A 22,816-nucleotide genomic window follows, 5' to 3' on the forward strand; every position below is an offset into this window, starting at 1 on the left:
TGTAGGAGGAAGAAAACAAACAGGTGGAGGAGGTCAGAGCCATAATGTCAAAATAAGAGATGTTTAGTAGTGCGGCTGGTACGCTGCTGTGCTCTGCATGTGGATAAAGCTGCTGTGGAAATCTTTCAGCATGGGAAAGAAGATTTGTTTGAGCAACCAGGGCTGAACTGGGTTAAGTCCTCAGAGGGTTGTGAATGTAGCTTTGTTGTTTCTGTGTCTGAGTAGAGAACTGCTTAAAGACTTCATGTGGATACATATTTGTAAAACAGGCTTCCTTCCATCAAGATTTGATGTTTAGGAAACTAAAAAGTCACAGAGTTTAGTCTTGTGAGATGTTGGAAGTTGCACAGGGTAGTGCAGTAGCTACGTGAGTTTTTATCGATATTATATCTACTGAGTCGTTTGCCAGCAAAAACATGAGAAATAGATGCAAAGGCACTATAAAAATAAGTCATTTTAAAACCTTACTTAGTTCAGCAAGCACCCGTTGTATTGGGTGTACTTACGTGTGTCATGTGTCCACTGATTTAAATGAAATGTAAATAAATTGTAATTCCTTCTGCATGACTCAGCATGAAGTGCTTCTTAATCCCTAATCACTCCAGGACGTTTCCAAGCCACAAAGCCGCATTATGGTTGGACACATTGATTTCAGAGCATAATCTCCTAATCTTCTCACTTGCACAGTAGCCTGTTCAGAAGCATGAAAAGGAGGATCCAAGTCCAAAACACATGACAGTAATGAACCTTGGAGTTCAAGGGACATTTTCAAAGATGTTTGAAGTGGAGTTGTATCTATAGTCAGTGTAATCTCTACAATAAAGAGGACATGTTATGCTCTTTTTCAGGTTGTTTGTATTTTGTGTCTCTACTGTGACGTGTTTCGCTCTAATGTTGAAAAAGCTCTTTATTTTTCTCATACTGTTTGTGCTGCAGCACCTCTTTTCACCCTCTGTCTGAAACCAGAGCCCAGTCTGTTGTGATTGGTTAGCTGGCCCGCTCTGTTGTGATTAGTCAACCATGAAGAGAGGTCCCGCCCCATAGCCCATCATGTCAAATGTGTTTGAGCGCTAGCTGATATAAATTGTAACATAGTGATGTCACTTTGTTATGGAAGTAAACAAAGGAGTCCAATGGCAGCGTTTCAGGCAGGGGGGGGGGGGGGGGGGGGGAGTGTGGTAGAGAAGCTTGAGGAACCTTTACGATTATAGCCTTTGTAGACCATTTTTAAATGAACAAAAACCTATAGTCAGATATCTTTTATCCTAAACTTAACCTTAAATATAGTCAATATTTGGAAAATTCACATGCGTCTAACTCAATCACACATACACACACTAACAAGGATGCAGCAGACTCCAGCTGATGCATCTGATTTTCCTGCATTCACAGGCTGAAATGAGAACGTGAGGGCGCTGCTGCTTATCTCATTCATGCTGAGTGTGTGCACTGGTTACATTCAGTGGAGGAACACTCACAGACAGACTGTTTCATTTCCCTGAAAGACTCTGCCTGTGTGTCGGAGTGATACGTGTGGTTGTTAGGATTTGACTCACAGCCAAACATCAGCTCTATGGGAAATGTATTCTGGCCTCCTGGACAGGAGGGGAAACTGTCATAGAGACATCAATAGAATATACCCTTGCTAGGTTTACAGACATCAAATATACCCTGCTTATTGTTTCTTTGCTAGGTTCAGACAAATGTTTTGTACTTTTTGTTAACATAATGTAGAATAAATTCACACCCGTTTAATTTTATTGAGACTAACTTTATACTCTTCTGACCTTAAATATATTCTTCTGACCGTAAGTCCAAAGATATCCTTGATTTATACTGTATGACATATTTGTTTTGTATGTACTGTTGTTTTTAACCTGAATGTTTCCTTTGGTCAACAACAAAAAGAACCTCATTGCTGCAAATACACGCACATTCTGGATCTTGAAGATTTGTTGGTTTGTACCTGTCCTATGAGCTGCACGATGAAGTCCACCACCAGCTTGGAGTCCTTGTTGAACATGCCCTGCCACAGCTTGTCCACCACACGCTGGGTGAAGTAGAACACGTTGTTGACCAGAATCTGATAGCTGCCCCCGCTGCTGAGGGGCAGAGAGGCATCTTCACCTGAGAGGAGGAGCAGCAAGAGAGAGGCGATCAGCTGCCACTTTCCATGTCTCTGAAGTGTTTGGCTCCAAACACCAAACAGATCATTGCAGCATCCCATAATCCCCTCTGTTTCAGCCCTGTTTCCAAAGTGCTGATTCTCTGTCTGTAACTTCAGATGAAAGTAAGGAGCCCCCCCCCCATGCCCCTTTGAGAGATATTTGGTTACAAAGAACACAATGGTGCTCTAGGAGGAGATTCAGGTGATAAGGTGTGGGGGGGTTACCTTGGTTGGTGATTGGCTGATGGTTACACAAGACAAAAAATCGTTATGACATCATAAAGTAGGCAAAATCTGATCAGCTCATTTTCAGACAGGTTTTTATAGAAATGGATCAGGACAAAAAGAGAGGGGGTCTTTGTTCCTGAAACGTTCAGAGTCTCTTTCCACAGAGGGGACACATGTTGACGTAGAAGAGACATGAAGAAGTGGATTGTGCATAATAGGCAAGGCAAGTTTATTTATATAGCACTTTTCAACACGAGGCAATTCAAAGTGCTTTACAAAAATGAAAGACATTAAGAAAATGGCATGTGTCATTAAAAAGCAAAGATAATAAAATAAACATTAAAAGAAAAAATACATGAATAAAAGTTACAGTGCAGTTTAAGATATGAATAGTTCAATTAAAAGTACAATAGGTGACCTTAATTGTTTAAAAGGGTCTTATTTTCCTCATACTGCCTGTGCTGCAGGACCTCTTTTCACCCTCTGTCTGAAACCAGAGCCAATGAGGTCAGAGGTGATGCATATTAAAGGATACAAATAAAATATATATAAATGTTTTGTATAATGTTGGTGTAGTGTACTTTGCTGTAATAGACTGCAGACTATATATAACTCAAGAAGCCGTTGAGAAAACTGAAGAGGCTTGCAGTTCTCTGGGTTTAACACTGTGATTTATTGACTCGTGTTGCGGCCATCGGAGAACTGTGTCCAAGCTGTCCTGCAGCATGCTCATCAGTACCATTTCTGCCAAATCATCATAATGTATGGAATACCCATGCTGGAAAAAAAAGTTGTCTTCTCATTCAAACCTTGGTAATTGAGTATTATATTTGTCACTGTGGTGGACTATTTGTTCACGTTTATAAAGCCTGCATGAAACAACATAGGAACGCACAGTGTGAAGTATCTAGATGTGCATAATGAGTATTTTACTTTTGTTACTTTAGTTTAAGTATATAATATTTTTATGTAAAGACTTTTGGACTTTCACTTGTAACAGAGTATTCCTATTCTCTTGTATTTTTACTTTTACTTAAGTACAAGAAGGAAGAGTGGTGAGGAAAAGAAAAAGGACAAAACATTTTTTTTAGCCTTACCTAGCAGCACATCAGCAGCCAGAAGATGCTCCATGACGCCGTCCAGGATGTTGGACTGAAACTCTTTCTGCTGGGTTCTGGTGGAGCGCTCAGGGGAGGCCTGGCAGCACAAAACACACATTTGCAACCATTAACAAACTAAGAATTATGATGGGAAGGAAATGTTTGTTGAATTTAAGTTATGGACAGTGCGGCCTCACCTCAAGCAGCAGGTCGATGATGGGCGTCTGCTTGCTGGCTGGGGTCATGCAGAGGTTGTCCATGATCAGGACCCTCATGAAGTCAAAGACGTACTTTTTGGCAGGGTGGTTGGTGAGAGACGTCTTGGAGCCCACGTTACAGTATTCAGACTGGCTGCGGTTCATACCGGAGTCCCCGGCAAAGGCCTTGAACTCCTCTGCGGGAGACCCCGCCTCGTCGTCCAAATCAGTGACCTGGAACAGAAGGCGGGTGAAGAGAATTTATCAAGATTTCATTTTAAAAACAGGATCATGAAGGATACACATGACACTTTATTACAGGGATTATATTTGAGACACTGACACTGTACAGCTTGTTAAAGATTGGGGTGATTTTTAACATTTATTTATAACTTGCTGTCCTGCTAAACAAAACTGATCATAAACGTGTGTCTACGTTTGATTTTCTGGCATATTCGAAATTCCAATGGAAAACTCCCATTGTTGTTTTATTGAATTTTTAAAAAAGGGAGACTTGTGAGGCGTACTTCCACCACTCTATGGCTTCTGAAAACAATTGTAGAGCCTTACCATCTCGGAGTAGGGTCTGATGTTGAAAGGGAAGACAGTCGCTGCCAGGGCACAGAGGAACTCAGCACTGTGCCACATAGACGCCAGGTCGGTCAAGTTGTGGTAAAGATACCTAAAGAACTGCATGAGGGTGACCGGGTACTCCCGCAGCCAGGAGCCTTCCTCCTCTGACTGCCCACGGCTGGAAAGAGACGCAAAGGAAAACAAACTGTTTATTCAAGCTTCATATCTAGAAGCAATGAAAGTGCTGGTTTTTCAATCTTGGACTGGTTTGGAGGATTTAAGTGAACTTGTTCAGTAGCAGCCTGTGCCGCGAGGGCGCGCTAGGCTCTAATTTCCCAGGAGGTCGAGTGTAGCTTCTCAGCAGAGAGCACTGTGAGAGCCACTGAAAAGCTCCCAGGTGTGTTTGAATGAGGATGAAATTAGCATGTGTGTCGAGTCATTTTCGCTGGATTACTGGAGCTTAAAATCATGCTTTTAAAGAATCCAGGCAGGAACTGTTGGGAAATCACCACTTAAAAATGACTAATAGACTGACATGTTATCTGCTTTGCTGAGGAGTGTTGGATTTAATTACCAAAAAGATGTGTAAATATGTCTCTTAAATATGTAATTGGAATAATAATCCTGAAATTATGATTTCATCATGAAATGAAATAGAATTTCTTGCACTTTCGTTCAACTGTTGGCACCATCTTAACGAGAGTGAGAGTGTTTAAAAAATAAACATAAATTGTATGCATATAATTTACTAACCCTAACCCAACAATAGAAAGATACATCTATACAATAAATTATATAAATTATACAGAATAAGTAGGAATGCACTGTATTAGACCAACTTTCTAGGAAAACAGTATTTACATACATTATGCAAGTGTGTAATGTATTGTTTTTGATTGCAATGTATATGTTATTAGGATAATGATGTTATTTTTGAAAATGGGAATAACATGGATATTAAAATTGTGGGGGAAACTTCTGAAGCAATAGGAGTCAGGACTCAGAGAGACACGAGGAGAGCTGGAGCTTTGATGTCAAACACTGACGGTTTATTTGGAGCTTGGGCCGGAGAATTCACAAGACATGTCACGGGCCACGGTTTGACCACACGGTTGAGATGCCACAATCTATTCTCAAGAACTCTTCTGTAGTTCCAGGTTTTAACTAGTTTGGAGTGTAATAATCAACATTCTTTATCAGCGAGACAAACAAATATGGACCCTGAATCTAACTAGAGCTCTCGTCCATAGAAAATAATGTGCGCCAGGGAACCTACGTTCCTAAAAAGAAGGGCTTCTAGATGTCCCTGAACAATAAACTACCTCATGGTGGCTTGTGCTCGGTCATAGACTGGCAACAACAATGCGCCCTAGCTGCCCCTCCTTAAGAGAGATAGCAGCAATAACCAAGGCCGTAGAGCTATGCCACGGGAAAGGAGACAGTGAAAAGAGGAAAATGATGAACTGTGTCGAAGGTTGAATACCTAAGCAAATTATTCCCCAACAAAAATGACTTCCAGTATGACACTACAACAGTGGCGAACCGTGTCTATCACAACTGGACCTTCTGTAGACACACACACCCCGCTGCCACCTCCCCCCCCCCCCCCGCGGCATTATAATGTCCGTCTTTTCACTGAATTGTCGTCTTGAAAAGGGTACTCACAACAACTCCGCAACAACATCATCTTCACCTGTTGCACTTGTCATTTCAACGTTAAAAACAATAAAACGGCATGAATTGCTTCGTCGCATTCATCTATCAGTGATTCTCAAAGTGTGGTCCGCGGACCACTGGTGGTCCGTGAGCGCCCCCTAGTGGTCCGTGAGTATATTGGTAACATTTCACATTTGAAATAAATACATTTATTTAAGTTTTTCGCACTCTCGCGGGAATATCTCCGCAATGGAACGAGCTTAAGTTTCACTTTTGATTGCATGATATAGCCCAGATAAACACCTTCATCACACATGTTGCCACTTGTTTGTACCATTTCCAGGTGATTTGTAAAAAAACGATGTGTTTTTGGATATTTGTGGAGTTAGGTGGTCCGCGAGTGTTTTTTTATTGGTTAAGTGGTCCTTGGTATGAAAAAGTTTGAGAAACACTGAGCTAGATCCTCTGTCTCGAGCCAGTTAACTAGCGGGCCTTCTAGAATACCCTGGAACCGAGGGAAACTCTGAAAGAATACGCCCATTGGCTTCAAATCAATATATGATTGGACTGACAGTTTGATCAACCAAACGTACGCTCTCATTCATTGCAACGGCCAGGGCATTCGATCAAGGATGTAGAATACCTTGGTTGAAGGATATTCTACCCAGAGACCCAGAACAAGATCTGATTGGTTGCTTTCTTTCTAACACAAAACCACTGAAATGCGTAGTGCATGGTCCGAGAAGGACAAACAAATCAACGTAACACTGTAATATTACAGATCAACAACACAGATACGATTCTCATTTATTCATTTTATATACATTTTATTACATTTTATTTATAGAATTAAATCGATTTTTGGTTTGTTTTATCTGAGTGTTCCTGGGTATTCTCTGAATACCTTGAAGGCCCTGACGGTTCGCCACTGCACTACAATGATCTTAGTGTAAGTGAGTGTAGTGTAGGCTGGAGGGTGTTCCTCACCAGGTTGAGCATGCTGCGCAGCATGGCCAGCAGCAGGAAGGCGGCCTCGGTGTACACGTTGTGGATGGAGCCCACCACTGTCCCACTAGAGGCTGGTATGCCAAAAATGAACGTCCAGAGGGAGTCCAGGTCAAACTGACAGGAAATACAGAAAGACACACCCTCACCAACAGATTGAAAATACAAGTACAATCATAATAGATATGTGAAATGGGACACCACGATAAACTGCACTGAAAAAACTGAAACGTGGACATTAACCAAAGTATTATTTCAACAGATTTCACATAACCATATGAGGTTAGTTGAAAGCAATAATATTACGTTGAAATAAAACAACATTTTAGTGTTTCAATAAATCATTAAGTTCAACGTAATATTATTGCTTTCAACTAACTTAATTAACCGACATTTGTTGACAGAATACATTTAACTAAAGTCAACGTTCCAGTTTTTTCAGTGTATCTGAAGCTTTGGAATGTAGGCCCAGACACTAAACAGAGAGTACATGTAAGGGATAATGTGCAATGAGGCAAGTAAAGAATATTAGTTAGGGGACAATGCATTCATTTGTTGAGTACAATTCCGTATAATTAGAAAGATAAAAAGGTTGGGCATACTGACATGTACCTGCAGGCTGTCCGGCAGCTCGGTGACGGGCTGCTGCAGGAACAGCGCCATGAGCAGGAAGTAGAGCTCCGGCACGTTGGTGTGTTTGGGCAGCAGCGTCTGCAGCACGGGCAGGCCGGGGAAGTGGCACGCGTCCCGGTTGATCTCCCGCACCGTGGAGCGCCCGCCAGCACTGCGGCCCACGTTGAAGCCTGAAAAGTGGGAGAGGACGGAGAGTGAAGAGTTAAGCATATTGAACATGTCGGTAGGTGACATACGCCTTCTGTCTAAGGGATCTCTGCTGCTCTGAATACAGCTGTTGGGGGCAGGTTTATCAAGTAAGGGGGGTCACAGTAATAACCCAGGTTCTGCTGTCTAAGGTGGCCAACCCGTGCAAATCGGCAGAAAAAACTTCCATTGGTAGAAACGCGCTGCACTTTTAAAAACCATGTAAATTAAAAAAAACACAAAACATGCAAATGAAGAAACGCTGCAAGAAGCTCACACAATGGAAACGGGGACCCTAAAATGCACACAGCTGGGACCAGAGCACCTGTTGACGTTCTGGGATTATAAAGTTGCCAACCGTCATTGTCACTGGAAACTTACCGAAAATGTTAATTTTATCATCATCTTTTAACAATGTGATCACATGATTCCTTCCGATATTATTGAAGATCTGCTATAAGCATAGCATCACTTTGAAGTGCCCCCGTTTCCTTTGTGTTTTGAGCTTTTTGCAGCGTTTTGTTTATGCAGCGCTTTTAGTAGCGCGTGTTTTGTGGAGTTGGTGAAGATGTTCCCTCTTTTTCATGTGTTTCGGCACATTTGTGTTTTTTTTATTTGCATCGTTTTAAAACTACAGTGCGATTCTCCAAATTGAAGTGTTTTTGGCCGCTGTGGGGCGGCCGGTTGCCCTTGACGACCACCGTATCTAACTGAATCTAACTCATCAGGCAGGAGTTAAACCTGAGTAACAGCAACATAACTCAAAAGATAAGGACTTGGTTGAGCTGGACTACGGATCAAATCAAATCTACAGTAAGGGCTTCAACCTGACAGCACGCATTCTGATGCTACAGCAGTGGTGATTCTGTAAGGCCATGGCACTACTTAGCAAGGTTTTTACAAGCCAAATCAATGCTTCTCAACCTGATGCCGCTAAGATGATTAGTCAAAGTGGAATGCACATTTATGAGTGCATTTTTGTCTTAAATAGTAAAGAATTTAAGGATGACAGTGCCTAAAGTCAAGTTCAAGTAAAGTTAAAAGTGACCAGGCTGGGAAGCATTGAGCTCAGGTAGGACTACAGTCGCAGCACCAGCAGCAGGGATTGCGGGGGGGGGGCAAAAAAATGAGAAGACAAACCCTTGGCTGTGAGGCGCACAAACTGCGCAGCTTTCTGTTTACTGAACGAAGGCCAACTCCGACGGAAAGCATTGCCAGAGTGAGGAGAGGCGTCTGCTGAGCCATATTACAACATACTGTATTTACAGTGCACATTATTACCGCATGCTTCTGACTGTAGGCCCCGTGTCCACAGAGCGCCTTATTCTGCCAAAGAGGCACCAGGGAGAGCATCCCTCAAGCCTTTCATCAAAGATAAACTCCCAGCACTTTTTGTATTGCTCCTATGACGACAATATCTCTACAACTAGGTCAAGCTTCGCCTCCTTGGATTCATTAACCGTTTGTGCTTCTTTATATTTGTTTGCAGACTTTTTTCACCGTAACAACTATTGCAAGATGCTTTCTCTCATACTTTGTACAATTGAGCTTGTCAACACTTAATCTGACAGCAGGAGAGCGAGGACGACGAGATTCAGACGAAATCAGAGATTTAAGTCACACACTCACTGTCAGCAACATTCAGGGTCTGTCTGGCTGCTCGATCTGCTCATAGAGATGGGCCTTATGGTATTTCTATGATACAGTGACAGTCAAAAACAACATCCAATTTCTACAGCGATGTGAAAATGTGAGGGCTTTTGATCCCTCCACATTTAAAACAATTTGAAAGAGATGTCAGCCCTCGGAAAAAGGCGCTATGTGGAAACTGTCCCTTATGATGAGAAAATGCTCAAGTGTCTAGACATTATGGCATCAATTAAAGGGGCCCTATTATGCTCATGTTCATATTTGTATTTAGTGCCTCTGCGGTGCTTTAATGTTCAAAATGCTCTTTATTTTTCTCATACCAGAGCCCAGTCTGCTCTGATTGGTTAGCTGGCTGACTCTGTTGTGATTGGTCAACCACTTAGAGATGTCACGTACAATGTGTTGGAGCGCTAGCCAATAGAAGCACTGTTACATAGTGATGTCATTATATTACGCAAGTTAACAAAAGGAGTCCAATGGAGGCGTTTCATTGTACCTATAGAACACACTGCAGGAAAGACCAAACCCCAAAAAGCATAATAGGGCCACTTTAAGGTAAATCAAGCACACCTCCTCCATTCATAAATCCAACTTCAGAGTTAGTAATGTGCTCGATAAACTGTGTCGCCATTGAGGTCGGGAAGCCGCCTCAGTCTCGTGCACTCACTCACCCAGCACTGAGCCGATCTTATTGGTCAGGACGATGTCGGTGTGGTCGAGCCAGCCCCCCCCACACAGGCCCTCTTTGAAGCGGTTGAGGATGGACTGGTTGGAGAGCAGCACCACCAGGATCCACAGAGCCGCCGTGACCCGAGCTCGAGTGAAGGTGTTCCTCCATGAACATCAGGAGCCAGTCAAAGCCCAGCGTCCGCACCAGCTCCTCACAAGCTCTGTAGGGGGAAGAAAGAGAGCACATGTGGTAAACTGACAGAACAACACACATTTTCCAAGCATCACGTGGACTATTAGTGGTACTTACTGGGCGTTGACAGTGCACTTCTCTTTGGTGGTGAAGAGCAGTCTGAGCAGGTTGTCAAGCAGTCGGTTTCTGAGCAGAATAATGTTCGCTGACAGGAGACCACCGAAATCATCGTCATTACCTGGAGACATATAGACGTTTTCAGAAGGGAAGAGACGTATCAGTGAGAGAATTCCTCAACCATAAGCAGGCTAAAACGGCTCATAACCGAACATTCATTCATCCATTTGATTTGCCAAATATGATTCCTAATACCTGCTCTTGTATGAAACAGGATTTGGCCACCTCAACAAGGATGTTATTGCCTTTCATTTTTCCTTACCTCCGTCTATCTTTTCATCGTTATTGATTTCCATGACGACAAACTTCTCACATACAGCAAATGTGGGAAGAGTAGAAGAGATGAACTGGCCAAACCTGGGAGGTGAAACAAAAGTGCTAAGTTGCTTTTTGCTTTACTTTTGACAGTTTTTAAGACAAGCATTGAGAATAAATAAATAAAATGTGTTTTACAATTATTATAATGTTTTGAAATTGTGCACTTTAATGCTATGATCTACATGAGGTTAGATACTAAGTCAAATCCCAAAAATATATGTCAGATACATGTGGCACACAGACATTTGTGATAAACCCATATTTAGAATCATTTTCTTGGTATTCTGTAGCCTGCCTGTTTTGATTTGAACAAGAAACTAGCTTATTAACATCAAGTGGTAAGCAGACTTTTTCCACATAAAATTAAAAAAATGTCTGCTTAGTGCGTAATGTGGTGTCACTCTGTATTGTGTAAATGTGTTCCCTTCTGTGGTCAGTGGTTGACCAAGTGCAAGGACCAAGCAAAGCTTTTGCTGTGATGATTTGTGGTGTGAATGTGTGCCTTTACGAACAACTTGAATATCCCGTTGTTACTTTATCATGCTTGACTAAGATGTAAAAGAAAGAGGGTTAGGGGTAACTCGTGACATTTGTTTGTAACACAGTAAAGTATCACGTTACTGTTGATAACAGCAGTAATTGCATAACAGTTACCAAACACAAAATGATCTCATTGATATAAAGAGCAGAAAACAGATGTCTTGCGTACAGAATGTTCCTTATTAGATGAAGGATTTGTGCTGATCAGGGCAAACATGAGATTTAATTATATATTGTTATTTTCCATTTGGTTTGTGGTGCATCTCAGGTGATTACACAGAGTAATCTAACTAGTAATTACTTTCAGCAGTGAGTGATTTAGTAAAGTACGGCATTACTAGTGATGTGTAATGCATTGCTTTGTTTGTAAACCACCCCAGCACCGATAAGAAGGTTATTCCATGTATAGGTATATCTGACCTCAGCAGATCGTACTGGTTGGGGAAGCCCTGCAGCAGCAGACTGAGCACGTTGCTGATGGCAGCTACGGTGGGCTGGGACAGAGAGGCGTCCCTCAGAGTCAGCAGCAGTCTGGGGACCAGCTGGAACTCCCTGAGCAGTTTGGCATTCTTAGCTGCCTCGCTGTTAGATAGAGAAAGTGGTGAACACAGTTACATCTGATGCTAGCTTCTTTGCTGTAATGTAAGTACCAACTGTGTAACAAACAAAAAGAGTTTGGGCACTTGCCTGGACTCTGTCAGCAGTTCGATGAAATGCTCAAACAGAGAGAGATGGAGCTCGTAGGGAGCGTGGAGCCACACCTGAGGAGCAGACGGAGAGAAAAGGAGCAGAGTGAGACACAAACACATCCCTGCCATGAACTATGAACTCCTCCCTCACAGCGTCATGTACTCTGAACTGGACTTACTGCACCATCAGCAGCCAAACCCTTTTCAACTAGAATTCTTTTTTTTTTTGTTCTTGTTGATATTTGACTTTAACTTCTAATATTTATTCATTTAAATATAATTTTTTTTTAATGTATTACAACTTTGGGACTTATAATTCACTATGATCCTTGCAAAAGAGGGATCAGCAATTAGACAAAGTGTGGGACACGTCACTCATTATGTTATGAAGCCGTAAGGAGGGAGGGGTAGCGGCGCTGACCAGAGTGAGACGGTGGTCGCTGAAGTTGACACCATGTCTTAAAAAGATTAGAAAATGTATTTATCGTCTGCATATACAAGTTTAATATTCTGAAAGCCAGGACTTTGTTAAAAATCAACCAAAATCTTGGATTTTTTGATGAATCCAAGATTATCTCAGGATCAGGCGTTGTGACATCCAAGTGATTTTATAGAGCTACAGAAACGCTGAAGAGTCTAAATATATTTGGTGAGTTTGGTAATTGTATTAGCATTTGCTGGCATGGTGGATCCCTTTGCCTCACCTCGAAGTCACAGAGCAGGTCCTGGAAAGCGGTGGAGTTGGGAATGATGGAGGTCTCGTGGCCGCTGTCCACGGTTCCCACCAGAGAGAAGGTGAGGTGGAGGATGTGGCTGTTGAGCAGCGAGCGCTTCTTCTTCAGCAGCATAGCCAGCAGCTGCAAAAGACAGAAAATAAAATGGCAAGAATTATTTTAGGCCAGTCTATTTGCTTCTGTACTTTTGATTATGCATTCAGCAGTTAGTTCAAGATCACAGCCATCGTGGAATATATTTATCAAGAACAACAAATTAGCAGAAGTTAAGGAAACAAATCAGCAAAAATAAGCCACTAAATGGAAATATAAATAACACTTAAACTGAGAATGTTGTACATTTAAAAACTGGTCATTTTATTACATTTTTTATTTCTTTCACGTAAAATGAAACAAATAAATGCTAAAAAACTCCTTTCAGATTAAAAGCACGGTCATGTTGCTTTGTCTTGTTTAATTGATTCTGTTTCTCAAAAATATAGTTTGAATTCTTAACAGATTACATGACAAACTAAGTCAATGAAAAAAGACTGTAGGTTCTCAGAGTAGCACAAGGGAGACATCTCACTCTGGGATACGTAGGGAGGCGCATCCCATAGTGAGAACGAATGATATGAATGAGAGCAAATATTGGTAATAGGAAGGATTTCAAACTAAAAACTAAAAATATCAGTACTTTGTTAAACTTGTGTCTCACCTGGTAGCCTTTGATGCGCTCCATCTCCTTGCTGGCCAGGGGGTTGCTCTTTACAACACACACCAAAGCTTTGACAGCTGCATACAGCCCTTCCACATCTGACGCCATGGCAACCAAGCCCAAGATGGCTGCCGCCCCACCAACATATTGCAGGTTGGTGGCCACGGGTTTGGCCACGAAGGCACGGACGCCTGAAAAAAAGTGTGTTTTTCTTCAGAAAAGCTGCAGATCTAACACGTACATTTCACATTCAGGAGCTTCTGACATACAAAAGAAATGTGTATTTCTTCATGATATTATGGTTTACCCAAGTATCCAATGACGGCAGCTCCGATGGTACGTGCTGGTCCGTTGAGATGGCCGGCGGCGTTATGGATCAATTTGACAGGAGTGGCGTTTTCATGAGAGGACACAGTGAGCTGCAGAGGGAACACATTGAAAACACACACACACACTTGGGATTTTAGTCTTTGCAGAACATTTACATACATAAAAACCTATATAACACACTACAAGGAAAGGTATAACAATGGGGCTTCTTTAAAAGCGTTTATTAGGCAGGTTAGAATGATACGTGGGACAAAGCAAGAAAAGAAAAACTGTGAAAAATGTAATGGCATTTTGCCCACGTTTTAATTAGGACCTGGTGACGTCTGCTTTTTAAAACAAAACACTAATGTATTTCAGTGCTATAAACGCTCTCTTCCTGTTATAATACAAGTCTCTGCGGCAGCTGAAATGCTGCCTCTGCACTTTTTTGCTGTTTTTTGTGAGCTGCCGTGGGCCGAGGCATAGCAGGGAGAGAGGAGCATCCTGGGAAATAAGTTGACAGGTGGGGAAAAGAGATAAGTGCGGAGGAGGGAGCTCATTTGGAGCTGTAACTCACGCATAATAAGATGGTGTGTTAGTCACTGTTAAATTTTTTTTGCGTTAACGCGTTATTAACGCGTTAAATTGACAGCCCTAGTATATATGTCCATTCAAACGCTCAACATTTTACTGTGATATCCTGTTTCAGTTACTTTATCACTTTATTTTTTTGTATTATTATCCTTTTTTAAATTCTATTTTGTCTTGATGTTTTACCGTGAATCCTGTCTTTCACTCTGACCCTGTTGCTGCTAGAAACGCCTGAATGTCCCAAACACCTTGAAACTGTTTTTCCTCCCCAGTGAATTAGATAACTGGAATTTGCTCCTCCCTGGCTTCCTCCCTAAAGAACGCTCTTCTGCCTCCAGTTCTTCCAAAACTCTGATTCTAGGAATGAACTCAGGCTAGTCAAAGTGACCACATCACACCGATCCTGGCTTCCTTGAACTGGCTACCTTTAGAATCCATTTTAAGATCTTATTGCTTACTTACGCAGCCCTGAGAGGCCTCGCCCCAAGTTATTTATCTGACCTTTCATTGCCTTATGTCCCTTCTCCCTGGTCGATCCAAACACTTCGCTGTCAGGAATCATGGACTTTGGAACGACCTGCCTGAGGAGATCAGGGCTGCAAACTCTGTCTGCTCTTTTCAATCTCTTTTGAAACACATTTGTTCTCACTTTATAATATGTTTCATTACCTCTGTTTGTTTAACTCTCTGTGTTCTATAATGTGTTTAGTGGCTGGTGTTTAGTCCAATTCATTTTCTGTGCATATTTAAATGTGCTTTTTATTATTATGTGAAAGTACTTAATAACTCTGTTTTACCCGGGCACAATTCGGACGCCAAATTTACTCATTCTGACTTCAGTCTGAATTTGTTTTGAATGTTTGTACATGAAACAATTGATGACAGATATGTTGCAGCGATGGGACTTCTGTAGTACACAAGGTGGCCTGTGACACTGGCTTATATTCTCTTTTTCTTATTAAGAATAAAGCTTGTTTTGCACATAAAACTCTCACCAGCTCCAGTTATTATTTTCTTTTTGATCCTGTAATAACTGCAGCTGTTTTGGTGAAGAGACCCTGACCTATAATCCAGCCCAGACAAGGACTTTTCATTTGAAAATCCTCATTTTCTAAAGCCACTGTGCAGCTGTATTCAGGTGGAAAATGCTCCAATGCATCTCAAAGATGTGGTTGTACAAATAGTGGCTTTAGAATAATACAATTCCAGCATGGTGAGTTTTTTCAACCTGCCGAGCAGCGGGCGGTCTGACCTGTTTAGCGATGGCCTTGCTGTCCAGTTTGTTATAGACTTTCCTGATCTTGGCCACGGTGAGAGTGGAGACCGAGAGCGCGTACAGACTGAAGGACACCTTCTCCTCTGGTACCAACGCTACCGGGGATGCGGGGGCTACCTCCGTCTTCGAGTCTTTACCTTGGGATATAAAATATGAAATGATAAACAGAGCATTCGGTGAACTGAAAGGAATAAGAGTGACACTTTGAGGGCCACTCACAGGGCAGGTAGACGGCCTGGAAGCTGCCCACGTAGATGGGTCCCAGTTCAAAGATGGCAGCGACGCTGGTGGCCGGCAGCACCTCCTCCAGGAAGTGGCTGGGCCCCAGACGCCACACCAGGCTGGAGAGCTGTCTCTGGGCCGGGGGCGTGCCCACGTACCCGTACACGGTGCTCAGCACGGGGGGGTTGGTGGAGCCAGAGCCTCCCGGAGCACTGTGGACATAGTGCAGCTGGAAGAGAGAGAAGCTTGTTTTTAATCATAATAATATAATGATACATTTGATTTATAGAGCGCTGCGGCAGCAGAGTGTGGTTAAAGAGCCGGCTGCTGGAGGGATGGGGGTGGCTCACTAAATAAAAGCATGTTGGTAACCTGGTGCTGGTCTCTTACAGTAGGCTGGGTCCTGGAAGAGCTAACGCCAGCCCTGAGAAGCCCTATAGTGTGGACTTTGTTTTATTGTGCACTGTTTTATGTTGACCCTTATTTTTCGTTTGCGGCTGATTAAACCCTTGTTTGCAAACATCCCTCATCTCCTTTCGTTTTTCCCCCTGGGTGAGCAGAGCACTCTCACAAGCGCTTTTCAAGAAACTCAAAGATACTTTATGTAGCTAATATGTTGGGATTGTAGCCTGTGCAGACCATTTATAAGCACACAACTCTATACAAGTCGATATAGCCCAAAAAAGCATAATCGGGGCCTTTTTATTGAGTAACTGAAGAGCACCAGAGGGATTCTAAGAGAGAGGATTTGTTTTCCCTAAAACAGTGCCACAAGGACTGTCACATGCACACAGACGCATGACAGGCATATGAGCGGCTCGCTGTTTCCTGTTTGAGGAGCTGGGCAGGAAATGAAGCCGCTGTTATCAGCAGTGCGGAGAGGAGGCTGAGGCTTGTGGTCTGCTGCGCCGTTCCCCCGCTCTGAACTCTAATCTCAGGAGAATCTGAAGTCACCAAACCACAAGCCACACCACAGCACACTGACTGACTGTGTGAAGCCTCAGTTAGGAAATGGGTTTCTGTGCATCTTCTGAACCGACATAACGCTCTGTTTAGCTAATTGTACAAGCAACCAGTTTTTTATTTGATGAGTGAGATATCTTCCCTTTATTATTCTATCTAAGCGCCATCAGATTATGAACATATAGTCTTGTACCAATGAAAAACGGTTAGTCAACTGAAATAAAATATGGATAACTAAATACAAAATATACATTTATAAAACAAAAATAAACAAATATGCTATTGTTTCAGATTCTCAAAATCTTTGCTTCTTATCTATCTTAATATTTAAAGAGAACATCTTTTTGACTTGCTTTTGCCCGGAAATAAACTTTGTATTGGTTTGTATTTTATTGTTGTTGTTTGTGCAATGCTGTTTAGTCAAAATAACCTATGCTTTTATTCATTTTCTTAACTATGACTATGGGTTGATTTGATCATGTCTGTGTATTATTTAATGTCATTGTTAGGAAATTAGGTTTTAGTGATAAACTACTATTTATTTATTTACTTAGCTAGGTTGCTTCCTCTTTGATGACTACAAAGCTCTGCCACTTTTAATTCTGAAATATGATATTGATTCTCAGAGTAAATGCCTTATTCTTATGTCAATTATTTTAAGTAAAAAAAATTATATATGTTTTCCTTTTTTATAACTTAATTTTTCATACACACTTTATTATTTATTAATTGTACTCCTGTATTTTTAAGTCAGCAATGCTTAATCCCACTTCCCGTCGTTTTAAATTGTAATTTGTGTGTATTTATTTATATGTGTATCTATATATGTATGCATATATGTGTGTGTATACATCATATTATTATTTATTTGTATTGCTTGCTTGATCATTGAAAATGGACTGTCACGATTGCTTTCTTAACATGATGTTAAAATAACAATAAACAAATTATATTTGATTCTAATTGATTCACCATTTTGCACCATTCCAAATTCCCTGTATGTGTACTTGTACTGATTCTAAACAATATTTCCCTTTGCAAACTCCTGAGTACTGAGTATACTTTACTATATGACATGATTGAGCCAATGAGTTTACCTTGACAGTGCTGATGAGCTGTCCGTCCAGGTACAGAGTGGCCATGCTGTTCTTCAGCATGCCTTTGCTCATGACCAGCACCAGGTGGTGCCACTGGCCCTCTGCGATCAGCTCTCCGCAGCGGAAGCGGGCGCAGCAGGGCAGGATCTCATAGAAGGCGGCTTCTTCACTCGACTCGTCCGCTGCTTGACGGGGGGGGGGAGAATCGATGAGTCAGACGTCAAAACATGACCTCTGGGTAACTGAGTGTAATCCCACAAGGCAGTGATTTATAGATATGCAGAAAGTCAGTCCACACATTCAGAAGGGAAACCTGTGTGAAGGAACAATTGGGAGGGAAGCTATACACTCATATATCATTTAAGATAAATTATTAACATTCTGCCTTTTTGACACATCTTTTAAAATGTTACAATACACAAAATATGTTGGCAATTATGCAACACAGTTGTGAATTGTGTTCAGGTCAAACTTAGCAAAGGAAAGGTTCCATGATGAGTTTCTATCAGGGCATCTCTGCAATTAGGTTTGCTAAATCATGTAAAGATTTGTGCAGAATTCTGTTTAATGCAACCTCTTTTAAGAACCTCTTTTTTGCAACAAAAAAAACCATGCCCACATGAGAACGACTTCAGACCAGTGGCTTTGACCTCAATAGTTATGAAGTCACTAGAACAGATTATTGTAGGGAACTTGCGAACTGAGGTGCAACACCTCTTGGACCCCTACCAGTTTGCGTACAGCGATGGTAGAAGTACAGATGTTGCTTTGACCTCTACAACTCACTTTATTCTAAAACACCTGGAAAATCCTTTAGCTTATGCTAGATTAATGTTCATGGACTTTAGCTCAGCTTTTAATACTATTCTTCCCCAAATGATGTTAAAAAAGCTCAAACAGATGGATGTGAACCCTTACTTAATCAGATGGTATCACTCCTTCCTAACTGAAAGACAGCAGCAGGTGAAAGTAAACTCGACCCTCTCTGACACACAGGTCATAAGTACAGGGGCACCACAAGGCTGCATTAGCTCTCCTCTTCTCTTCACACTCTACACAAATGAGTGTAGGAGTCAGCACACACACAACCACATTATAAAGTGTTCTGATGACACAGCCATACTTAGTCTACTGACGAGAGACTCAGACATTTCTATTTATAAACTTGAGATTGAAGAGGTCGTGAAGTGGTGTGAGGCGCACAACCTGGTGTTAAAGGTTAAAAAAACAAAGGAAATGATCTTTGACCCCAAGTCAGTAGGTGATCACAGCCCAGTCCTTTTCAACAGGGAGGGAGTTGAGCAGGTTTCACGTTTTAAATATTTGGGGATTTATTTTGATGCTCAGTTAGGCTGGGCCCATCAGGTGGATCAGGTATGCTCAAAGATAAGCCAGCGCCTGCATTTTCTGCGTCGGCTCAGGGTTCATGGAGTGGATACATGTATCATGTTAATGTTCTACAGGGCAGCAACTGAGTCTATTATTCGTTATGGCATCACAACATGGTTTGGTAACTTGTCAGTTCAATCTAAATCACAACTCCAGAGCTTGATAAAAAGGGCTGGAAAAATAATTGGCATGCTTCCACCATCCTCTCTTCAGGAGATATTTGAGGAGATGGTGAGAAAGCAAGGCCGTAATCACATGCGACCCCAAACCCATCCTGTATAGAGAGTTTGAGTTGCTTTGAGGGCAGAAGGTATAGATTACCAAACTGTAAATTGAACAGGTATAAGTTTTCCTTTGTTCCGCTCTCAATCAAGCTGCTGAACAGTCAGAAACAATTGTGATTATGCTGTTAGGAGTTGTTGGGAGGGGCAATGTTTACAGTGTAGTTTGTGCAATCGAGAAGGTTAAATAGGGAAAGTGCAATATGTCTAAATAGGTATGGATACAATAGGGATATGTGCAATTTGACGGACACTATGCATAGGTGCAATAGGGAAGTGCAATATTGATTTGTGTATGAATGCAATAGGGGAAAGTGCAATATTTGATTTATGTATAATACAATAGGGAAAGTGCAATTTGATTATGTATGTGCAATAGGGATATGTGCAATAGGGAAAGTGCTGTACCTGTATGTTTCTTGTTTGTTTCTTTGCCATGTGATATGTGATCTCTGTTCTGTATCTATGACTGATTGACCTGAATGTTTTATGTGTATTATCTCGATGCCCAAGACACATTTCTCCTAAGGGAGACAATAAAGCTCTATCTTATCTTAAATGCACAGCTCTACCACTTGGAGTCTGCACATATTTGATTTTTAAGTAAAAAGTCATTTTATTATTTTACTTTCCTTTTTGTATATCTATATTGCTTGTCTATTTTCTTTTAAAGTTTTTAATGCAGTTGTTATAATAGTTCAATAATTTCTCCCTTTTTTGTATAACTTCATTCTTCTTACTGTGTTTATGTATGCATCATCAATGATGACTCCATCACTGCAGAGTCCCACCCTGTGGCCGATTCCATAACAACTGAACTCACATTGTATTCACTCCTACTAAGCTTACTATTTGGACTCCGGCTTGGGGAGAAACAGATTACATGTAATGGTATTACGTAATCAGGACACATACAAAGGTAACTGTATTCCACTATAGTTACATCAAAAAGATGCAATCAGATAACTGGAACATGTCTAAAAAGGTGGGCATTACCAGCAGGATTTCAAGGTTACTAAGAACATTAAAAAGAGCATATTGTGTTTGTTGTAAACGGAGCAGATGTATAATTCCTCTTTGTAAGCTGTACTGTTCTGTAGGCTAATCATTTGAATGTTAATCTATTCGCCTGCTGCCTGAATCTGCTTTATAGTTTTCACTTTCTTTCGTTCATTTATTCTTTTTTTAATTCAGCAGTTGAACATATATGTTCATAAAATAGTGTGTGTGAGCTTAACTGTAATTATTAAACTAAAACGCAGCATTTTCTGTTATCTCAGATATTATATCAGAGTTTTAATACTGTAGTATGTGCTCACTTTTTTCATTGTTGGTGTATAGGCGACTGTCTGAATATGCTTCATGAAAGGCAAGTTTTTCTATTAATAAAATCTCTGACCAGAGGACACATTTCTGATACTTAATATCTTGGTTCATTCTTTTCTAAGGTCACATTGTCTTACATATGTGTTCCTGCTATACTCACAGTATGACTGCAGCAGCTCCTCCTTGGTGGAGACGGTGAGCGAGCGGTCCTTGGTGGACAGAACCACCGCCAAACACACGTAGTGCTGCTCTGAGGACGTGGCCCGGCGCACCACCGTCAGCAGGCGCACCGGGTGGGCGTGAGGGGCGGCGCTGAAACGCTCCACACAGAACCAGGTGGAGTAGCTGAGGCCTGACGGAGGAGGAAACAAGCGCTCCCCTGGAGGAGAAAGAAGGAAAGATGGAGGAAAAGGGGTTAATAACAAGTTCTGACTTCATCGTTATGTAAAACTCGCGCTTCTATTGGCTAGCGCTCCATCACATTGTCAGTGATAGGCTAAGGGGCGGGTCATCTCTAATCAGTTGACCAATCACCACAGAGCCGGCCAGCTAACCAATCAGAGCAGACTGGGCTCTGGTTTCAGACAGAGGGTGAAAAGAGGTGCTGCAGGGTTAGAACACCGTTGTAGGCAGATAAATCTTTCCAGTTAACTTCATTTGTTTAATTGAATTTATTTAACCTTTACCCAATATTGAGCTTACTGCGATTTGAAAAATGCACTTACCATATTGTGATTTGGATAAATATTGCAATAATTGTGCAACCCTAATTTACATATTTTTGATACACTGTGTCTGCCAAAACTTGACCGAATTAAAATTGGCACACAGCCAACAACTAGCCAGGATAGATTTTAGAAAAACGGCCTTACAGGAGGACAAACCTAACATTACGTCTGATTTGTGAAGCGAGGCTGTGGACTTGGTTCAAAGGGAATATTTGTTCTGTATATCAGTAGATGGTTGTGGAGCTCAGTGAGACTGAGAAAACTGGGGCTATTTTTGATGAATGAGCTTCTATAGCAGGGGTGGGGAACCTGCGGCCCCCGGGCCGTATACGGCCCGCGAGACAATTTGGTACGGCCCTCGAGGTAATTTATGTACACACGCAAAAAAGAAAAAAATTAAAGAAATCTAGACCGCAAAAAAATTAAACAAGCGAGTGCCTGTTTTTCCTGGCCAAGGTCAGGGTCCTTGAATACAACACGAGCCTAACGTGTCATCACGTGGTATATGTCTCGTCTGACACAGAGCCCTAGAGAGATTATCTCTCTAGGGCTCTGGTCTGACAGTGGTGTAGTGCTGACGGAGAGCACCAGAACGCGGCTCCGGTACTTCCAAAAATTGCAGTACCCATAAGGAGCCGTACACATGCCGCAGTTTTTGCATGGCTGTGTTTTAGTTGTAAGCCCAGTGGCGATCTGTTCATCTGACATACTGATCATACAGACAGTCAATAACTTTGTTGTTATTAGCATCTGGTTAGCTAGCTATGCTAACGAATAAGCTTTTTCTCCAACCAGTGAGGTAAAGGCACATCTTTATATGATCATTATAGTTATAAAAAAATAAGAGAAAAAAGTAAACAGGTATAAAAAAAAGTTGTTATTAATAAACAAGAATACAGTTTGAAAGGGGAGTGATTTGTAAAATATCCATAAAGAAAAATAAATCTGTTTACAGTTCTGTTTCATATGGGCGTTGAGAGATGTATCCATAGATCTCCTAATTTTGCTCTCAAAGTGCACCAGATTGATGCTTTTAACTTCAACATTTAAAAAATAATCTTCCCGGGGGAGCATGGGGGGGACCCCCCTAGAGGAGGTTAGGTCCCCCCCACTTAAATCATGTCCACATGGATAGGAAACTAAATAAATTTGCACACATCTTGTGTCCACATCTTTCTGTTTTGGTGGTGCGAGTCATGGTGAAATATCTGGATTCAGAGGT

The 22,816-nt window shown here is 41.6% G+C and overlaps 1 protein-coding gene across 1 annotated transcript in view; it reads right to left on the reverse strand.

Annotated features, from left to right (window-relative positions):
• The window catches only part of wdfy3 (WD repeat and FYVE domain containing 3), a 120,060-nt gene that overhangs the window by 37,566 nt on the left and 59,678 nt on the right, over window positions 1–22,816 (reverse strand). The window contains 20 exon segments of the mRNA XM_034216627.1: window positions 1,967–2,127; window positions 3,493–3,592; window positions 3,693–3,926; window positions 4,263–4,436; window positions 4,438–4,443; window positions 6,909–7,043; window positions 7,533–7,729; window positions 10,067–10,205; window positions 10,207–10,285; window positions 10,375–10,495; window positions 10,697–10,791; window positions 11,713–11,874; window positions 11,980–12,053; window positions 12,686–12,838; window positions 13,413–13,603; window positions 13,720–13,831; window positions 15,565–15,725; window positions 15,808–16,039; window positions 17,871–18,052; window positions 21,027–21,245. Of these exon segments, the coding sequence (XP_034072518.1) occupies window positions 1,967–2,127; window positions 3,493–3,592; window positions 3,693–3,926; window positions 4,263–4,436; window positions 4,438–4,443; window positions 6,909–7,043; window positions 7,533–7,729; window positions 10,067–10,205; window positions 10,207–10,285; window positions 10,375–10,495; window positions 10,697–10,791; window positions 11,713–11,874; window positions 11,980–12,053; window positions 12,686–12,838; window positions 13,413–13,603; window positions 13,720–13,831; window positions 15,565–15,725; window positions 15,808–16,039; window positions 17,871–18,052; window positions 21,027–21,245 (2,927 nt within the window).

The sequence above is a fragment of the Gymnodraco acuticeps genome, unplaced genomic scaffold (assembly GCF_902827175.1).
Source record: "Gymnodraco acuticeps unplaced genomic scaffold, fGymAcu1.1, whole genome shotgun sequence".
Lineage (NCBI taxonomy): Eukaryota > Metazoa > Chordata > Actinopteri > Perciformes > Bathydraconidae > Gymnodraco > Gymnodraco acuticeps.